At 39.0% G+C, this 22,210-nt stretch overlaps 1 protein-coding gene across 1 annotated transcript; it reads right to left on the bottom strand.

Annotated features, from left to right (window-relative positions):
- Window positions 1-17,719: 17,719 nt before the first annotated feature.
- On the bottom strand, window positions 17,720-21,049 carry Ccin (calicin). Its single transcript, XM_005326271.3, has one exon. It carries the CDS (start codon window positions 19,546-19,548, stop codon window positions 17,782-17,784), a length of 1,767 nt encoding a protein of 588 aa, XP_005326328.1. The 5' UTR covers window positions 19,549-21,049; the 3' UTR covers window positions 17,720-17,781.
- Between the last annotated feature and the right edge of the window lie 1,161 nt (window positions 21,050-22,210).

Here is a 22,210-nt window from a genome sequence, read left to right as displayed (position 1 = left end):
TTATTTTTAATTTTTGGTACAGGTGGGGGATTGAACCCAGAGGCACTTCACCACTGAACTACATCCCTACCCCTTTTTAATTTTTATTTTGAGACAGGGTCTCTAAGTTGCTGAGCTTGGCCTTGAACTTGCAATCTTCCTGCCTCAGCCTCCTGAGTGACTGGGATTATAGGAGTGTCACCAAACCCAGTCCTCCTTTCATAGGATTTAAACAAGACCTAGAGCCTCGTAGCATAAATGTCTTGGGTAAAATCCACGATTACTTGGTATATGAAGAACCAGGAAAATCTCAAAATGACAACAGGTCACAGCTGAGTTGATTGAGATATCATAATGTTCTGGCAAAGACATTAAAGCAGCTGGGGCTATAGCTCAGTGGTAGAGTGCTTGCCTGGCACATGCAAAGCGTTCGGTTTGATCCTCAGCAGCACCACATAAAAACAAATAAATATAATAAAAGAATCCTTTCCATCAACAACAACAAAAAAAAATTTTTTAAAATGCTCCAACAAATAGTTGCAAGCACCTTTGGAACAAATAGAAACTAGAAATGGAAAATACAAAAATGGCTGGATACAGTAGTACATCCTATAGTATCAGCTACTCAGGAGGCTGAGGCAGCAGGACTGCAAGTTTACAAATTCAAGGCCAGCCTGGACAATTTAGTGAGATCTGCATCAAAATAAAAGTTGAAAGAAGGTGGGGAGTTTAGATCAGTGAGAGTGCCCATGGGTTCAGTCTCTAGTATAGAAAAAAAAAATGGCAGTGTTAAAATTTAAAAAAATTTTTTTAAAGTTCATAAACAGTCAATGAACATGAAGATAATCAGTAAAATTATCTGAACAACAGCAAGGAAAACAAGAGAAACTGCAAAGAGTCACAGGGACCTTTGGAATAGTAAGTCCAGCATTTATTTCATTAGATTTCAAAAGGAGAAGAAAAAGTGCAGAACTGAAAATATTTGAAATAATACCTTTTGAAAACTTTGACATAAACCTACAGATTCAAAAGACCCAGTAGGCTCTCTTGCTTCCTGCTGTCATAAACTCAGCAACTTTTTTCTGCCATGATATTTTACCTTGAGCCCAGAGCTATGGATTTGGCTGACCATGGACTGAACCTCTGAAACTGTTTTTGTACAATAGGTGGTCTAACTCCAATGCTATTAAAAGACTCTCAGGTATGCAAGACCAGAACTCATCCCAACAAAGGAATTGAACTCGGAGTGACCCCTTCTGTTAATCTTAGTTTTTCATTTGTCAAGTGTAGACATTAATATAGTTTGTTATGGGAATTATATTGATGAGATATAGTGAAAAAATCTGATAATGCAGTAGGGTCATATTGATTCTGACTGGAGAGAGAAAACTTAAATTATAAGCAATAAAGCATGTATGTAATATGTTCAGTTTTTTAAAAAGCTCAGTAAACCCCCCAAAGGATAAAAGGCAACATTAAAACTGCTGAAAACTATACAAAAGGAAAAACATTTTCAAAGAAACCAGAAAAACAAAAACAATAACATACTACCAACAGAACGACAATGATTTTGAGTGAATATTGAATTCTCAATAGGAACCATGAAAGCAGGAGGAGGTGGCACAACATTTTGGAGTGTTGGAAGAAAATAATAGCAACCAAAAATTTTGTATTCAGTGAAAATAGCTTTCAGCAATGAAGATTAAGAAAAGATGTTTTCTAGGAAGAACAAGAAAATTGATGATGTTCAGCTGACATACTTTAATAGAACTGCCAAAGTTCTTTTAGGGAAGTTTTTCAGAGAAAGGAAATGACACTGAAATGAAACCTGAGACATCAGGAATAAAGAAAGAGCAAAAGAAATGGAAAAATATTTTGGTAATAGACTACTCTTCTTGAATTATTTAAAATATGCCTTATATCTGCTGAAAGATACATACTATATAGATACATCTATATATGTAGATACAAATATATATTTAAGTGTTATGGTTTAGTTGTGGTATCTCCCAAAAGCTCATGTGTGAGACAATGCAAGATTTGGAGGAGAAATTATTGGTGTATAGCCTTGACCTAATCAGTGAATTGATTCCTGATAGGATTAACTAAGTGGTAACTGGAGGCAGGTGGGGTATGGCTGAAGGAAGTGGTTAATTGGGGGTGTGGCTATGGGGTATATATTTTGTATCTTGAGAGTGGACTCTCTCTCTGCCCTCTGATCATCATGTGAACTGCTTCCCTCACCTTAAGCCCGGAAGGAAGAAAGGAGCCAGCCTTCTATGGACTAAGACTTCTGAAACCCTGAGCCCTCACATGGACTTTTCCTCCTCTACATTTGTTTAAGTCAGGTCCTTTTAGTCACAGCAGCAAAAAAACTGACTAAAACACTAAGATTATATATATCTTATCAAGACAATAAATTTAAATGAAATAGTAGGGCTCAGAGTGTGACTCAGTGGCAGAACACTTGCCTAGCATGGAATGATCCTGGGTTTGATCCCCAGCCCTGAAGGAAAAAAAAAAAGAATTATTAAAGAATATTTAAATAACCCAAAGGAAGTTAGGAAAGAGGAAGAATGGAAAAGAAGAAAAAAATGGAAAACAATAAAATGATATTTAAATATGAACATATCAATAATTACATTACATTTAACCTTAAAATTTTTTTAAGTTGTTGACAAATCTTTATTTTATTTTTTTGTTTATGTGGTGCTGAGAATCGAACCCAGTGCCTCACACATGCTAGGCAAGCACTTTTCCACTGAGCCACATCCCCAGCCCCTAAATTTAACTTTTAAACATACCAGTTTAATAACAAGCATGAACCAACTATATTTTTCTACAAAAAACTGATTCAAATATAAATACATATGTTAAAAATAAAGGTTGAAAAAAGATAAATTCAAAGTAAATTCAAAGCAAGGAAAATTATAAGGATAAAGACAGACACTATGTAATCATAAATAGTTGACTGAGTCAGAAGGCATTTCAGTCCTAAATGTGTATGAAAGTATCCACAGTGAAGAAAATGAAAGGCATACCAGATATCAGTACTGGGGATCAAATTTAAGAGTCTCACATGTTAGGCAAGCACTCTACCACTGAGCTACATCCCCAGTCCAAGGGTATCTGGAAACAACAGAGTTAAATTGTCACTTTTCAGATAACACAATCATACAAACAGAAAACTTGAAAAAATCCACTAAAAACCTGTTGGAATTAATAAATAAATTCAGTAAAATTGAAGGATACAAAGTCAACATACAAAAAGTCAGCTGCATTTCTATATGCTAAAAACAAACTATCTGAAAAAGAAATTCAGAAATAATCCTATTCACAATAGCTACAAAAAAATCCAAGCAAAAATTAAAGAGGTAAACCATGTCTACAATAAGAACTATAAAAGTGTTGCAAGAAACTGAAGAACACCCAAATAAATGGAAAGATACTGTGTTCATGGACTGGAAGAATTAATATTGTTATACTATCCATATCAATCTATGGATTCAGTATAGTCCCTTTCAATATACCAATGATGTTCTTCACGGAAATAGAAAAAAAAATTCTAAAATTTATATGAAACCACAGAAGACTCTGAATAGCCAAAGCAAATCTTGAACAAAAAGAATAAAACTCTGCCAGGCATGGTGGTATACACTTGTAATCCCAGCTCAGGACACTGAGGCAGGAGGATCACAAGTTCAAGGCCAGTCTCTCAATCTCTTGAGACCCTGTCTCAAACGATAAAAAGGGATGGAGGTGTAGCTCATTGATAAAGCACCCCTGGATTCAATCTCAAGTACCACAAACAAAACAAAGCTGTAGCATCACAATATCTGACTTCAAAATATATTGCAAAACTGTAATAACCAAAACAGCATAGTCCTGGTGTTAAAACAGACACATAGAGAGAGTGAACAGAATAGAATACAGAAATAAGTGCATGTATTTACAATCAGCTGATTTTCAACAAAGATTTTAAGAGCACACACACATTGAGGAAAGGACTCTCTTTTCAGTGAGTGGTGTTAGGAAAACTGGATATCCACATGTACAAGAGTGAAATTAGACGCTTGTCTCGCATCGTATAAAAAAAATCAAAATAGATTAAAGACTTGAATGTAAAAAGAAGGTGGGTGCTGGGGATGTAGCTCAGTGGTAGAAGCTTGAGGCCCTGCACTGCTAACTATCTCAGCACTGCTAAATAAAAGCCTTGAATGTCAGGTCTGAAACTACCAGAAGGGAAAAGGGGAACTGCTTCAGGACATTTATCTGGTCAATGAGTTTTTTTGATATGATCTCAAAAAACAAAAACAGGCAAATGGAATTACATCAAACTAAAAAGCATCTGCACAGCAAAGGACCTAATCAATAAAATAAAGACATAGATACAGAATTGGAGAAAATATATGCAAACAATATATCTGATAAAGGGTTAGTATCCAAAACTTAGCAGGAACTGAAACAATAAAAAGGGATGGAGGTATAGTTAATAGCAAGAAAACAACCCATTTTAAAAATGGACAAAAGAGGGGCTGGGGATGTGGCTCAAGCGGTAGCACGCTCGCCTGGCATGCGAGCGGCCCGGGTTCGATCCTCAGCACCACATACCAACAAGGATGTTGTGTCCGCCGAGAACTAAAAAATAAATATTAAAAAAATTCTCTCTATCACTCTCTCTCCTCTCTCACTCTCTCTTTATAAAAAAAAAATGGACAAAAGACCTAAAGAGACATTTCCCCCCCTCCAAAAAAAAAACAAACCATGAACGCTGGGTATGGTGGTGCAGGACTGTAATCCCAGCTACTCAGGATCCTGAGGAGGAGGATCACAAGTTCCAGGCCAGCTTAGGCAATGTAGTGAGACCCTGTCTCAAAATAATATTTTTAAAGGATTGGGGATGTAGCTCAGTTGATAAGAGAGCTTGCCTACATGTATGAGGCCCTGAATTCAATCCTATTATCACCATACACATACCAAAAGATAGGGCCAGCAGTTATATGAACATTCAACATCATTAATTAAGGACCTGCAGATCAAGATCACAATGAGTTATCACTTCATCCTTCTTTGAATATCTGTTATCAAAAGAATAACAAAGGCTTATGGGGAAAAGGGGACCTTATGTAAATTAGTACAGCCATTATGAAAAACAGTATGGAAGGTCCTCGGAATAGAACTACCCTATGATTCAGTGATCCTGCTAGTGGATATTTATCCAAAGGAAATTAGATCAATGTGTTGAAGAGAGATCTGAATTCTCATGTTTATTGTAGTATTCACAATAATCAAGATATGAAATCAAACTAAGTATCCATCAACAGATGTATTAATAAATAAAATGTGATACACACACACACACACACACACACACACACACACACAAGGGAATACTCTTTAGCAGTATGAAATCCTGTCGTTTGTGACAACATAGATGAACCTGGAGATTATTGTTAAGTAAAATAAGCCAGGCACAGAAACACAAATACCACATGTTTCACTCATGTGGGAAGTCTAAAAAACTTGATCTTATAGACATAGAAAATAGAATGGTGGTACCAGAAATTTGGATGTTTAGAAAGGAGTGGGAGATGAGAAGTTATTAGTCAAAGTATATATGATTAGTTAGATATGAGGATTTTTTTTTCCTCTTTTCTTACTTTGGCAGAACTGGAGGTTGAACCGGGGATGTTCTAGTCCTTTTTTTTTTTTTCCATTTTGGGACAGGGTCTCACTAAGTTGCTGAGGCTGACCCTGCCTCAGCCTCCCAAGTAACTGGGATCAGGGGCATCTGCCATTGTGCCCAGCTGAGGAATATTTTTAAAGTCTATATAATAGGCAGATATATAGAGACTGAAAGCAGGTGATTGTTGAGTGCCATGGATGGGGAGATTTGTGGGTAGGGAAGAGAAATAGGGAATTACTAAAGATTATGAAATTTCTTTTTATATGAAGATAACATTCTAAAAGTGATTATGATGGTGATTGCACAACTGTGATAAAAAATGCCAAGAACTATTGACTTGTACTCTAAATTCGTGAAATAAAGGTGAATTATATCTCAACCTTTTTAAAAAGAAAGTAACCACAGTGACCTCAAAATATGTGAAGCAAAAACTAACAGAACTGAAAGGAGAAATATGCAAATCTAAAATTATGATTGGAGATTTCAACTTGTCTTACATAGAAATCAACAGAGCTATTAGGAAGAAAACCAGTGAGGATATGATAATGGACAGTACTGTCAACTAATTGGATCTAATTGACACAGAACACTCTACCTAACAACAACTGAATATACATTTTTTTGAAGGGTACTTTGAACATGTACAAAATAGTCCATATCCTAGGTCATAAAAGAAACCTTAATAAATTTAAAAGAATTAGAAAAAAATACAAAGTATGTTCTCTGACTGTAATGGAATTAAAATAGATATCAAGAACAGAAATAAATTAGAGAAATTTCAATTTGGAAATAAACACATTTCTAAATAATCCATGAGCCAGGCATGATGATACATGACCATAATCTTAGCTACTTGGGAAGACCAAGAAAGGATTGTAAGTTAGAGGCCATGGACAATCTAGACAAAGCCTGTCTCAAAATAAAATAAAAAAGGTCTGGGAGTGTAACTCAGTGGTAGTGTGCTTGTCTAGCATATGTGAAGCCCTGAGTTCAATCCCTAGTACTACAAATATATATATATATTCCTAGATTTAAATTTATAGCATTTAAATAGTTAATTAGAAAAAACAAATATCTTAAGTAAATAATCTAAGCTTCCACCTTAAGAAACAAGAAAAAGAAAGAAATGCAAAATAAGCCGTAAATAAACAGAAGGGAAGAAATGATGAAGACATGAGCATAAATGAATCAAATTGAAAAGAGAAATAGAGAATATTAATGAAAATTAATTTTGAAAAAAATTAATAATGTTAAGAAATAGCAAGACTGATGAGAAAAAAGACACAAATTACCAATATCACCAATGAAAGACCTTGCAAATTGAAAGGTTAATAAGAGAATACTATAAACAATTCTATACACATAAATTTGACAACTTGAGTGAAATGGTGGAATTCCTTGACAACTACAACCTACTAAAACTCACCAGAGATGAAACAGGTACTCTGAATAGTTCTGTAACTATTTAAAAAAATGAATTTGTAGTTAAAAACCTGAAGAAGGAGGTAGCAAAGGAGGAGGAGAAAGAAGATGAAGGGGAGAAGAAAGGAAAAGGAAAAGGAAATCTCTAGGACCTAATGGTTTTGCTGGCCAGTAGTACCACATATTTAAATAGCACTGGTTTTACTCAATATCTTCAGAAAAAATGGACAAGAGAATAGAGCACTTGCCAACTTATTTTATAAGGCAAGAGTTACTTGGATACCAAAACTAGACAATACCAAAAAAAAAAAAAAGAAAGAAAAGAAAAGAAGACCAATATACCTTTAAAAATATAGACTTTAAAATACTTAACAACATATATTGGCAAATTGAATCCAGCAATGTAGAACAGTATGCCATGACCAAATAGGGTTTTACCCAGGATTCAAGGTTAGTTCAATATTTGAAAAAAAAAATCAATCAATGTAATCTAAACACTCACAGTCTAATGAGGGAAAACTACATAATTATGTCAATTCAGAAAAAAATTGACAAAATTCAGCATCCATTTATGATAAAATCTCAGCAAAACTAGAAATAAAACAGAACTTCCTCACCTGTTAAAGGGTATCTGTGAAAAATCTAACATCATAATAGTAAAAGATTAAATGCTGTACCCCTAAGATGAGAAACAAGTTAAGGACATCTCCTCTTATCACTCAGATTCAACATGCCTACCCAGTGCAATGAGATAAGAAAAAGAAAAGGCACACAGATTAGAAGAAAGAAATAAAATTGTCCCTATTTGCAGATGACATTGTTGTCTGTATTGAAAATCTTAAGGAATCTACCCAAAAGACTTCTAAAAATTAATAGTTGAGTTTGTCAAAGTTGTAAAGTATGTGGCAACATAAAAATTTATCATATTTCTGTATACTAGCAATGTATTATTAGAAACTAAAGTTTGAAAAATACTGTTTACATTAGCTCCAGCAAAATAAATACTTAGGTAAATTTAATACAATGTATAATATCTATATGGAGAGGATAATAAAAATCTGATTTTAAAGTCAGATTTAAATAAATGAAGAGACATGGTATGTTCATGGATTTGAAAAATTTAGAGTTAAAATGTTAACGGATTAACAAACTAATCTAACATTTAACTCAATCTGATAAATCAGAAGGATTTTTTAGTTCTTACATACAAGCTGATTCTAAAATTTATATGGAAAGACAAAGTAGAATAGCTCACCAATTTTGAAAAAGAATAATGAAGTTGAAAGGATTATATTGTCCCATTTAAAAATGTCACTAAGACACTGTGATACTGGTTAAGGAATGGACACACAGATCAAAGAAACAAAGTAGACAGTCCAGAAATAGACCCACACAGATATGGCCAATTAATTTTTTTTGAGTGCTAGGGATTGAACCCAGGGGCACTTAACAATTGAGCCAACCCTTTTTAATTTTTTATTTTGAGACAATGTCTCACTAAGTTGCTTAGAGCCTCGTTAATTGCTGAGGCTAGTTTTGAATTTGTGATTTTCCTGCTTCAGCCTCCTGAACTGCTGGGATTATAGGCATGGCCAATTGATTATTAACCAAGGTGCAAAATAAATTCAATGAAGAAAGAGTAGTCTCACAAAATGCTGAAAAATTGTTTACCTGGGCATGGTGGCACATGCTTGTAATTCCAGTGACTTGAGAGGCTGAGGCAGGAGGATTGTGATTTCAAGACCAACCTCAGCAAATAAGTTAGATCCTCAGTAACTCAGCAAGAACGTGTCTCAAAATAAAAAATAAAAAGGGCTGGGGATGTAGTCCAGTGGTAGAGCACCCGAGGGTTCAATCTCCTATACAGTACCAAATAAAACAAAACAAAACCCCCTCAACTAAATGTTATAAAAACTCAAAATGGATGCTAGATTAAAATAAAACAACCTAAATTTTTAGAAGAAAAGTTAGGGAGATATTTTCATGACCTGAGATAAGGAAAAGGGTTTTTAGATAAGATATTACTTTAATAATTTGAACTCCACTAAACTTTAAAGCTTCTTGCTCTGGGAAAGACACTGTTAAGAAAGTAAGACTAATTGGGTCTGGGATTGTAGCTCAGTGGTAGAGCCCTTGCCTAGCACATATGAGGCATTGGGTTCAATCCTTAGCACCACATAAAAACAAATAAATAAAACAACTAAAAAATAAAGAATAAAAAAAGAGTAAGACTAATTACATATTAGAAGAAAATACTTGTAAATCACATATCTGACAAAGCATTTCTACCCAGAATACAGAAAAAACTCTCAAAACTTAACCGTGTGAGTGTGTGTGTGTGTGTATTTAAATGAGCAACAGATTTAAATGGGAAACCACCAAAGAGGAGACATAGGATGGCAAAAAACAGAATGGAAAGATGTTTGACATTATTAGTAATAAAAAATTAAATCACAATAAGCTACCACTACCCACCTGTTAGAATAGATAAAAATACTAAATACTAAATAATACTAAGTGCCGACAAGGATGTAGAATAAGTGGAACACTGCTGGTGAGAATATGGAAATAATATAGCTATTCTGAAAAACAGCCTGACAGTTTCTTGTAAAGTTAAACATATATATATGTAACTCACTCCTGGGTTTTTATTCTAGAGGAGTAAAACTTATATTCACATGAAACCTATAAGTGAATGCTTAAAGTATTGTCTTCATAAGTGCCTCAAACTGGAAACAACTCAGATGTCCTTCAGTGGACAGTACTGAGTCACTCCTCATTTAAACAATGGAATATTACCCAGCAATAAGAAAAATGAAGTGTTGATACAAAACAGCTATTTGGATGAATCTCAAAGGCATTGTATGGAATGAAAGAAGCCAGTCTAAAATGGTCATATTCTGTGAACTGCATTTACATGACATTCTCAAAAAAACAAATCCATGGTGATAAAGAACAACACATCAATGGTTGTCAAGATTGGGGTAGGGGCTGGGGATGTGGCTCAAGCAGTAGCACGCTTGCCTGGCATATGTGCAGCCTGGGTTCGATCCTCAGCACCACATACAAAGATGTTGTGTCTGCCAAAAACTAAAAAATAAATATTAAAAAAATTCTCTCTCTCTCTCTAAAAAAAAAAAAGATTGGGATAGGGAGAAGGCAATTCTAGAGAAAGCACAAAGCCAGTTTCTGGAGGCTATGGACCTGTTCTGTATCTTTACTGTGGTAGTAGTTGCATGAACCTATACAATGTTTTAAAAATCATAGAACTATGTACAAAATATCAATTTTACCGTATGATAATTTACAAATAAAATGATAACCTGAATGAATACGTAGCAAAATGGAACCCAGTAATATACAATAGAAATTATATAATTATTAAATTTAGTAACTATGTAAAATACTTACAGTATTGTATATGAAAATATATAATAGTTCATAACAAAGTTAGATTTATCATAGGAATGAAAGGATGGTTTTATACTAGAAAAATTAATAAAGAGTAACATGTCTTATTAATGGATTAAAAGAAAAAATTCATTTTTTTTAGATGCTGAAAGGGTATTTGAATTAAATTATAAACATCATTTTCCCCTAAATGGATACATAAATTCAACAAATGATAGCTAAAATCACAACAGGATTTTTGCAGACATAAACAACGTAATTCTAATTTGCTGAGGCCAGCCTGGAACTTGGGATCCTCTTGCCTCAGTCACTGAGTTGCTGGGATTACAGGCTTGCAATACTGTGCCCAGCAACACCTAATTCTAACCTGTATAGGATATGATAAAGCTGTTGTTAAGGAGATTATGATATTGGTATATGTCAGACAGATGGAATGAGAGAGCTGATAAACACATCCACCAGTCCCATGTGATTTATAACAAAGTAGCTGTGCAGAGAATTGAGTACTGCAACAATCAAAAATCCATATGGTAAAAATGAAAGTGGGTCCTACTTAATACCATACTCAAAAAACAGTTTCATGCAGATTATGAACCTAAATATGAAAGACAAAACAACAATGCCTTTAGAAGGTAACAAATACTCCATGACCTCAGGATAGAGAAAGATTTCTTCAAACATCAAAGAGTACAAAAAAAGAGCAATCAGATTAAAACCAAAATATGCTACTGGGAGTGAAAAGTAAGCCACAGAGATGGATGTATAACTGCTAAAGGCTTCATATCCAGAATATTTTAAGAATTCCTACAAACCAATAAGAGAAAAATAGACAACCAATGTCGCAGTCTGGCTGGGCACAATTCAGGAGCCACTTGTCAAAAGAAATGAACTTTATTTTTAGAACCACACACACCACACCACATACCTCCTCAGGAAAAACCCTCAGAGCCCAACTACCACCACAGGCTTCCCACAAGCCTCTCAACCTCCCCCACTCCTCCTGCTCTTGAGGCTGATTGGCTGGGTTGCATGGGCGGAGCCAAAAAAGTCCCCCAATGAGCAGCTCCGTGGTCTGAAAGGGCAGGGAAACAGCCCAATAAGCATCACCGCAGAGGAGCCAATCAGTTGGCAGCTAGAAGTTTGCTGGGGCCACTGTGAGCCAATCATCAGCTGGCAGCTGGAAGTTTGCTGGCAGCTGGAAGTTTGCTGGGGCCCCTTTCGGCTGTGACTCTCAACAAACCAAATAGAAATAAGAAGCAAAGACTTCACATAAGAATCCAAACAACTAATAAGCGTGATAAAGGGCTTGCCTTAATTAGCAATCAGGAGAATGCAAATAAAAACTCCACTGAACTACTACTTCATATCATATTGGATATGATTTATAAGTCTGAAAATACCAAGATTGGAAAGCATGATAACAACAGGAATTTTCAATATACTACTGATGATAATAAATTGGTACAACACTTTGTAAAATAGTGTGGCATTCTCTAACAACAAAGACAGTAATTCTACTCCTATGTGTACAACCTAGATAAACTTGAAATGTGTCCACTAAGATGCCTTCTCAAGAATAACATTATTTGTAATTTCCCAAGCTGGAAATAACACAAATATCCACTTGTAGGAGAATGGATACATAAATGATATATTTTTATGACAGAATATGGTGCAGAAGTAGAATGGAAAGAACACCGCTTATTTGTGAGAACATGGATAGATGACTAAAGCATAATTTTGGGTGAAAGAAGCCAGTTACAAAATAATCTCTATTATACAGTTCTCTTATGTAAACTCCAGAATAAGCCAAACTAAACTATATTGTTAGAAGTGCCATTAGATGGTAAAACTGCATAGAAATGCAAGGAGCACATCGTAAATGTCAGATGGAAAATCAGCAGTTTTAATCAGGAAGAGGACCATATAGACAGTTTATAGAGGGTAGTGGCGATTCTATATATCTTGAACAGAATAGTGACTACATGAATATTTACAATAATTTGTTAATTTGTAATATGTGTGTTTTATATTCATAATTTTAAAAGGGTTAGGACTGGGGTTGTAGCTCAGTCTTACAGTGCTTTCTAGTATGTGGGAGACCTGGATTTGATCCTCCACACATTCATGAAAACAGGTTTAAATGTTTCTTGCAACTCTGAATAAGCATAATAAGTGACACATAGAATATTTCCTTTTATTCAAAGATGTAACACTAATCTTTTGCAAGTAATGTGGAACTTTTTTTAATATTTTTTTTTAGTTGTCAATGGACTTTATTTTGTTTATATGTGGTGCTGAGAATTGAAGCCAGTGCCTCAATCATGCTAGGAAAGCACTCTACCACTGAGCCACAATCCTAGCCCAGCATGGAACTTTTATGGCCTCTTTTTAGGATGCAGAACATGCAACTAGACATGAAAGACTTTCTCATGACCAAGAATGGTGAAAATGTAAAGAGGACATGTGTGGTAGCAGATGTTTTCTAATATACTTTTAACAAATCTGGAATATTTTAAGGAGATCAACAGGTAGGGAAGGCACAGAGACTAGCCATGATTCTATGTTCTGAAATGCTTTGCTGATTATGAGGCATGCTGTCTTTGCTTTATCCTTACAGAATTCTTCCTCAGGAGTAATGCTTTCTCTGGTAACAGTTGAGCAGCCAGGTGCAGTGGCAAACGCCTGTAATGCCAATGGCTCAGGAGGCTGAGACAGGAGGATTGAGAATTCAAAGCTAGCTTCAGCAAAAGTAAGATGTTAAGTAACTCAGTGAGACCTTGTTCTCTAAATAAAATACAAAATAGGGTGGGGATGTGACTCAGTGGTCAAGTGCCCCTTATTTCAATTTCTAGTACTGCCCCCAAGTAAACAAAAAGGGAAAAAAAGACAGTTGAGCAGAAGAAGCAATATTATTAAATGATTGTCATCAAGTAACCCCATGAAAAGATATTCATAATTATTAGTCATCAGGGAAATGCAAATCAAAACCACAATGAGATGCCACTTCACACCCTTAGAGTGGCTAGACTCAGGCAATTAAATGTTGGCAAGAATGTGGAGAGATTGGAGCCCTCACACATTGCTGGTAGGAATGTAAATGATGCAACTGCTTTGAAAAACAAGACTAGCAGTTTAAAAATACCATTAAAACAATCCAGCAATTTTGCTCCTAGGTAATATAATTTCCAATAGAAATTATATTCACATGAAAAAATTACACATTAAAGTTTATCATACACCACCAGTGAAACTCTACATCATTAGAATGAGATCCTAATTAGAATAAATCATACATACTCCATGTATGTAAAATATGTCAAAATATACTCTACTGTCAGGTATACCTAAAAAGAACAACAAAAAGTTTAGAGCAACATTATTCATAATTGCCAAAAAAGGAAGTAATACAAATTTCTATCAGCTACAGCATGGATAAACAAAATATGACATATCCTTATAGTGGATGAACCTTAAAAACATAATTCTAAGTGGAAAAAGCCAGATAAAATATCTAATTACATTTCTATGAAATGTCCAAAATAGGCAAATTCATAGTGATGGAAAATAGATGAATAGTTGCACAAGACCAAAAAGATGAGGAGGATAGAAGATGACAGCCAGGGGTGCAGGATTTCTTTTGGGGGGTAATGGCAGTTACCCCAAAATTGATCTTGATAATGACTACACAACTCTGTGAATGAGTTTACTAAAAGTCAGCATATTGCATACTTAAAATGAGTGAATTGTATGGTACGTGAATTATTTCTTCATAAAGCTTTTAAAAATATGTTGCTAATCCTTGGCATTATTGCATTTCTGGTTGAGGGGTTTTTTTTGGGGGGGGGACTGGGGATCAAACCCAGGGCTTCAGGTATGTGAGGTAAGCACTTTGCCACTGAGGTACATCCCAGTCCAATTATTATTGCATTTCTGAACAATCCAATTTGGATCAAAATATTCCAGTTTTTAACACCAAACTTCTCACCTTAATAGAAATGTTGTATAGGTAGTACAGGAAAAGATAGGGAACTCTTCTTTGGGTAATTGGTATCATAATGAAAGGAGCATTCATTGACACATTTCCACCCTTATTTGGCATCCTGGGCAGTGTGTCTTAGAAATATTTGAAAAGAGTAAAGCTCCCTTACTTGCTAGTGTATGTGTGTATGTGTGTGTGTGTGTGTGTTTGTGTGTGTGTGTGTGTGTGTAAAGTGAAAGAAAGTTAATTTTGAAAGGAAAAGAAATAGAAAGAAACCTCTATTGTAGTGTATTCTCAGGTAGATTGATCTTTGGAAGGAAGCTAAGACTCTCAAAACTAATTTCCTTAAAATTATGAATGTCTGACTTTCCTTTGGTGAAGACCTGGGTTGTAATTCAAAGATCTTATCCTTCAAGGCCATCATTTCTGTCTGCCATGAATTGCCAAAGCCTTACTAGCAGTAAAAGCCAGGAATGTGATTCTAATTCTACTTCAGCCATGGCAGCTCCTCCAGGCAGTAAGGTCTGACTGATTCAGCCTTGTGGTCTAATATTAGTGTGAGAGGGGCTTGGCAAGAAAGGACGGAGGTTATCACACACTGGTCACCATACCACTTTATAATCCCACCATGCCAAAGAACTCCCACTTTAGAACAAATACCCTAATGATTCTGGTGCAGGTGGGAGTGATCGATGTCACCAGTTCTTCAAGGAAAGAAATACAACCAATAAAGGACAAAAAGGACAGAAGTGAAACTAAGTGGGCTAGGCTGAGATGATTTGGAAATGAGATATGACATTTAGGAAGTTCAACTAGGAAAAATATGGATAGATAGCAAGGTGAACTTCAGAGCTGAGGAGGGTTTGTTTTTGGTGTAGAAGAAATTTGAGAATATTAAGGGAACAAAGAGAAGAAGCTAGGAGAAAGATATAGAGAGAGGGAAACTAAGGAGCTTGAGAAGTTGAGAAGTGATAGAACTGAGACAGGTAGAAGGATCAACTTTGAATCATGGAAGTACAACTTCCTTTGAGGTGAAAAAAGGGAACAGAAGCTCCCTTTTGGTGGATGTGAGAATGTTTATAGAGCTCAGTTATATGAGGACTGAAAATGAGGAAAGAAGAGTGGAGATCCAGATCACCAGAGGGGGTTGGATAATGAGCTGTGAGGAGAGGTAATAAGGAATCAGCAAGAGATGACCGTGGGTTTAGTAAACCTGGGGAGTAGAGCAGTTGAGTTAGTCCATGAATCTGTAAGACTTCATTCTTCCAGCTGGGCAATGAGAGAGAGTGGTGGCTGCCCAAGGTTGAAGAAGTGCAAAATATGGGAGAAGTCCCAGGGGAGGGGAGAGGTCAGTTATGAAGTCCAAGGTCTTGACTAGAAGGAGGAAAGTAAGCCCTATCAGGGAATAGAAGAGTGACCACCCGAGAGAGCTCAGTAAGGTGATACTGAGTAGGTTGTGGAGGATGGATTGAAAAGAAAAAGGGAAGTGAGCAGATTTGAACCCTGAGAATGTCTAAAGTGTCCTGCATGGTCTAATACAATAGCCACCAATCTCATGGGGATGTTAAATGTGAGTAACCTGAACTAAGCTGTGCTATAACGTAAAAACTCATGCTGGATTCCAAAGACTCATTATGAAAGAAGAGTTCATTGAATATCTCATTAAATTTTTACATTGACTCCATATCTAAATGATAATACTTTTAATATATTTGGTTAAAGAAAATGTGTATTAAAATTAATTTCACCAGCTTCTTTTCACCTGTTTAATGTGTCTACCAGGAAAACTTAAGTTACATATGTGGCTCACACTACATTCCTGCTGCATGGCACTGGTATAGGCACTCCCTTCCCTGGCACATGGATTGTCTCTGTCCCCAACATCTGGAACAGGGACCTAGCACAGAGGAACCTCAGTGAATGATGTGTGCATGCATTTGAATTAATAAATGAATGGATGAGTAAGTAAATTCATGAATGAGTGAATGAATGAGGATCATATTTGGTTTATATATAGTTTTCAAGAAGTTGATCAGTTTTTCTATGTCATTGAGTATTATATGTGAATATACAAATGAATGAAAGAAAAACAATTAAAATTGAGGAAAGTTCATGAAGGCTTTCAAAAAGGAAGTCTCAAAGAGAATTTCATGGGGGATTTACTTAATATAAGGGCTGAAGAATTTGAACCCTTGCCTCATTTCCCTCACCCCCATCCTTTTTTATCTTTTAAAAAAGTACTTCTGTAGCACTTTAGTATATGCTAAGGGCTTTCTTGGGAATTTGCTTGCATTCTCTTAACATTTACATCTACACTATGGGATAGACACTCTTATTATCTCCCTTTTATAGAGAATGAAACAGAGGTATAGAAATGTTAAATAACTTGCCTAGGATCACCCAGGAAGTAATGAAATTGGTTTTCAAACCAGGTCACCTGGCCCTATAGTCCCTATCCCTATTACACCATCTTGCCTCTTTTACCCTGTCATTTGCTTCATTCCCAAACTCCTCTTCACTAGCGATATAGCTTTCTTTCTTCTCCCATTATTAGCTTCTCTTCCATGCTCAGTCCCTCACACCTCATATATTCCTGGAGAAAGTTCTCAATGAACCTTACTTCCTAGAAAAACTTGTAAGTAATCCTCAACTTCCCCACAAATGACACACAAACTACTGTAGCTGCATGGTCAAACACAACAGCCAATTAACCCTGCCTCTGCCTCCTGTTACTTCTGCCTCCTTTTTCTATCCTTCCTATACATACCACCTTCTTCCTTCTGGACCCAGACCTGGGATGGGGCCCCCTCTGCCTTCCTGCAAGGGTAGAGGGGAGTGTTGAAGGATCCCAACTCTTCAAACTCTGAGAAAAGCTTTACCTGTCAGTCTAGCAGATGCCTCAGAGGCGACCACAGGGGTGCAGAATAGAGGGTTTTCTAGACATTACTTTGACCAGTGTTTGGGAGGTGCCTCAGTTGCACCTATTTTCCCTGATTCTTTTTCTGGCCTCTGTTTGGCTATTCAGTGTCAGAATAACCCTGAATTTCACCCACTGGGAGCCCAGGAGACTCTCAGTTTCACCCATCAGAGACTTCATTCCAGCCTCTGTTGGATACCTCCAATGACACACCAGCCCTGGATTTCCACCCATTCGGAGTGACCTTAGCCCAAGAGCTCTTCCTTCAGGGCCAAGCATAGACTGGATCGCTAAGAAGGAACCAAAAGGCCACCTTCCTCTCTTTCTCTCTCATTAAATTGTGAATAATAATGCATTTACTTATTCTCCCACTTAAAAAGTTGTTTAAATCCTTTGAAGAATCTTGCAAGGTAGTTTGGCTAGACAGCAGGCGGGACAGTCCAGTGCCTCTGGTGGTGAGGCCAGGGTCTTCCACTCGCCTGTCTTTTGGTCCAGCAAGTATGCGTTTGGATTGATGGTGTAGTCCTTTGTCTGGACATCACTGGCTGTGGTGACACCCCCACATACAAACACCTTGTTGTCTCCAATGGAGCATATAGCATGGGATACATCCAAGGGACAGTTGTTGGGCAAGAGAGGCACCGAGGTGGTCGTCTTGTTGGCCTTTATCTTCTGCAGGTTGATTTCTACACTCTGCCGGTGGCTGTGCACACAAAGGATATTGTCCTGATGGAAAGAGAGCAGAGGCCGGTGGTTGAACTCAATGGGGAAGGTAATACACTGAACCACGTCCCCAGTGGTGGTGTCAAAGCAATCTACTACGCCAACCCGGGAGATGTAGCCTTTCACCAAGCACCGCCCAGTGACAATGTACAGGTTCCGGTCACCCTTGGTAATCACAGCTGTGCCATCCATAGGGATGCTCATTTTCCCTGCCAGGCACCAACATTCCTTGCGCTCATCATAACGATAGATGTTGGAGACGTACCGCCTTGGAGCAATGCTTCCACCCACTGAGTATACTGTCCCCCCACAGGTCACCATGGTATGAAAGACAAGCCCAATGGGCAAATCAGGCAACTTGGTCCAGGAATTGTCATCCATGTCATACCGCCAGGCTGTCTTCAGCCCTGAAATCTGCTCAGTGGTGCCACCAGAGATGTAGATATAGCGACCAGCAGAAGTGGCACTTAGTGCTGCTGCCCGGTAGGGCATCTCTGAGAGTTTCAACCACAGGTTCTCCTGGATGATATAGGCAAACACTCCATCATTGAACTTGCCATGGGCCTTCTGACCACCAAGGATGACCACAGAATCAAGCAGGGCCCCTTTCCGCTGGTAGCTCAGCAGGCTGCATGGCCGCTCCTGCTTTCGATCCATCAGGACACTCTCAATCAGGGTCACATGGGCTGAGCTATTCTCCATGCCCATCAGCTTGTTGCTGGCAAACATCAGTGTCTTGTTGGAGACAGCATTGAGATTGATATAATTGAAGAACTTCTTGAAATATTTCTCCCGCTCCTCTTTCCGGAAGTACACCCAATTGACAAGTGCACTGAGAGCCTGGTCCTCATTGAGCACATGAAGGTTTTCATCACGGAGTAGGCGGCCAAAGATGACAGGCGGGCAGCGCATGAAGTTCATGGAGCCCTCAGGACTGGCCCAGTAGTGGAAGTTGTCACGAATGCCAGAGTAGGCCAAGTCTGACACCTCTTTGAGCTCAAACAACTCGGCTAAGAAGAGGTAGCGCAAGCAATTGGCACGGCGGATAGACTTAATAAGGAAGTCATTGCAGTGGATCCGAAGGCGTGGTGTGTTGAAATACTGGGCTCCCCGAAGCAGCTCCTCCACGTTCTGTTCTGAGATCACCACCTTGCCACTGTAGAAGTAGTCCAGGAGCTGGTCCACTGTGGCTGGACTCAGGTAGTTGGGGTCAATGGTGATGAAGAGTTCATCGGTGGTTTTCATGTCATTGCTGGAGATGAGGTTCTTCACCAATGGAGAGACAGCTGCCAGTACATTCCGATGTGCAAAGAAGACATGGTGGTCCACGGTGAGGGCCATGTCCCAGTACTCTTTGCGTTTCCTTTGTTTGTTCAGGTTCTGCAGCACAAAGCTGTTGTAGTTTTTCTCTGTGAATTCCAATTTCATGATGATTCTTGCTGGCTGAGGCAGAAGATCAGCAGCAGGTACTGGAGAACAGACTTTCTCAGGCCTTTGGGATTCAGATCGATGTTTGTTTGCAGACCAGTTGAGCAGAGAGGAGTTGGGGGTGGGAGAGAGGATGATGTCACAGAGCAGACGAGGTCATCACAATGCAGGCCTCCTGAGGCCCTTTCTCAGAGGCATAGGGCCTTTCTACCTTCTGATGATTACAACTTGTCAAGGCCAGATAACCTACCAGGACCTAGAATCTAAGCCCAGAGCTCAGGAATGCCTACTTGGGACTTTCAAATCTCAGTCCAAGGCTGCTTTTGGGATGTCAGAGCCAGTTTGGGTGTGGCAGTGTGTAGGGGAGATGGAGGAAGGGAAAAGATTATCAGATCATTTAGAAGAATTCTATTTCACAGAAGGGAAAGTGAGACCCAGAGAAGAGAAAGTACTTATTCAAGGTAACAGAGGCAGTTGGAAACAGACCATGGCCTGGAACCCAAGCTGCCCATAACTTAGAATTCTTTCCACCTTGTCGGGAAGTCCCTAATCATTCAGCTTTCCACAGTCTCTGATTCTCAGGATTAAGAGTCCCCTTCTCTGCCAAAGCTCCAAAGCATCTGAGCATCTTTGTCCTTTGGCTTCTGACCTTTATGGCCATGAACACCCTTCTTCAAAATGGAGCGGTGAGGGTCACTCACTGAGGCAGGTGTGCAGGAGCTAGCCACACCCCAGGGATGGGAGGACCCGAAGAGCCCTGATTATTTCAGCAGAAAACTGCACCCTTCACCCACATTTCTAAGTGTCTAGTAAAATTTCGGGGATTGTGGCGGGTCAGCTCTATCAAGGGGGTGGATGGACAAGTGACACAGACCTCAGTTTCCTTATCTGTGCAATGGGAATAACAGTACCCGCTTCAAAGATTATAATTTAAATAAGAAAATAACTAGAATGTAAACTTTCACTAAATGCAGTTGGCAGGGCGCTGTGGTAGTGATGGTTCTGGTTGTCAGGGAGGCGATGATTTCCCATAAGCTCCCTGAAAGGGCGTCTGGAGGATACTGTGGCCGCAGGGTGGTGCTGCAGGGTCACCTCCAGCCACCAGAGCACGTCCCCTCCGCGCTGGGCGCCGCCCAAGGAAACCAGCAACCGGGTGCCGCTGTCCGCGGGGCTTCCACGTGCCGCCACCAGAGGTGACTCTGGAATTCAAACGGCTGGATGGGGGCTCACGGTCTAGCAGATACGCATCTCTTTCCACTTTTCGGATAGGGGCACTGAACCCCAGCGGGGGCCGTCTCAGAGTCACTCAGCGTCAGCTAGGGAGGCGCAGGGTCCCTCGGAACCTCAGGGGGTGGGGGGCGTTCCGCAGAGAAGCTCTGAATCCCTCCGGCACTCCCTGCCGGTGGCTAGGGTGGGAATGCTCTGGAAAATTCCTGGGATTGTCTGGGGGGCTGTTGCCTGGTTAAGGACAGGGTAAGGGCCGCCTACCCGCTCCCCCCTGCAGTGGGGCAGAAAAGCTCATTGGACCCATTCTGATCAGGCTTTAGGGGCTTTTAGGGAGGCCCTCGACATCCAAGCCCTTGCACCTTGCCCTGGCATTGGCAAAAGGGTGTAGAGAGGACGGGACTGTTTGGTCCCTGGTCTTCTCCACTCTGTACCCCAGGTCTCACTCCCAGTGTCCCTCGCAGGGAGATTTAGTGTCCCCCTTGGGAACGTGAGCCTCTCCAGCTTTTCCCTTTGTGCCTTAGTAAGAGTCTCATTTTTGTTTATTGTCACCCTCCTTTCACTTCATTCCTTTTCCATATTTGGGGATTTGGTAATTGAACTTGTTTTTTAAAACTTACTCTTTAATACTCTTTGTTACCTTGCCAGAGAGACAGACTCTTGGAGTATGGTGACTGCACAAGGCTCAGAACTTCTGTCTCCCCCATTGGAGGATTTTTTTCCTAAATGCTTTTCCAGCTCTGATCTGAGAAGCAGCTGCCATTTGGTGGCTGATGCTGACATCTTCTTGCTCCCATTGGCATCCAGGCTGGTAGACCTTGCTGCCTGGGGCATCTCTACCCAGGAGCAGTGGGGCGCGCCAGGCCTGCTGCTTTACAGGCTTTAGACTTGAGGACATTTCAGTGGAGGAGGTGGTAGTGATCCTTTGCTTTTGTTTTAGATCCCAGAGCACCAGAGCAGAAAAGAGCTCTCTCATAAGATGCTTCAAGCCAGAAAGTGAACCTGGGGCAGTGGGTGTCATGGAGACCTGAGAGATAGCTATGTGCCAGACTATGTGCTATGTGCCAGACCTTCTCTGGATGGACAAACTGAGGCCCAGAGAGAGGAAAGGGCTTGTTCAACTCATTTCACAGATAGGGCTTAGATTCAGGCCCTGCCGCCTTTCTTTGCTCTCTGGTTGCAGAGAATGGGCTGTCTTGCTTGTGCTTGGCTTCTGCTGGACTGTGGAGCTTATCATCTTCAGGAAACCTATCAAAGAGCTGTGCATGAAGTTGCATACCTTTAGTCCCACCTATTCAGGAGGCCGAGGCAGAGGATCTCATGAGTTCAGGAGTTTTGGGCCGACCTGATAACATAGCAAGACCCTGACTCAAAAGTAAAAACAAACAGAAAGAAAGAAAAAAAAAGAAAAAGAAATCCATTAAAGAAGTGTCAGTGC

Source organism: Ictidomys tridecemlineatus, chromosome 4, assembly GCF_052094955.1.
Source record: "Ictidomys tridecemlineatus isolate mIctTri1 chromosome 4, mIctTri1.hap1, whole genome shotgun sequence".
Taxonomy (NCBI): Eukaryota; Metazoa; Chordata; class Mammalia; order Rodentia; family Sciuridae; genus Ictidomys; species Ictidomys tridecemlineatus.
Note: the sequence above shows the minus strand (reverse complement) of the source record. Positions and strands in the feature narration are given on the sequence as shown.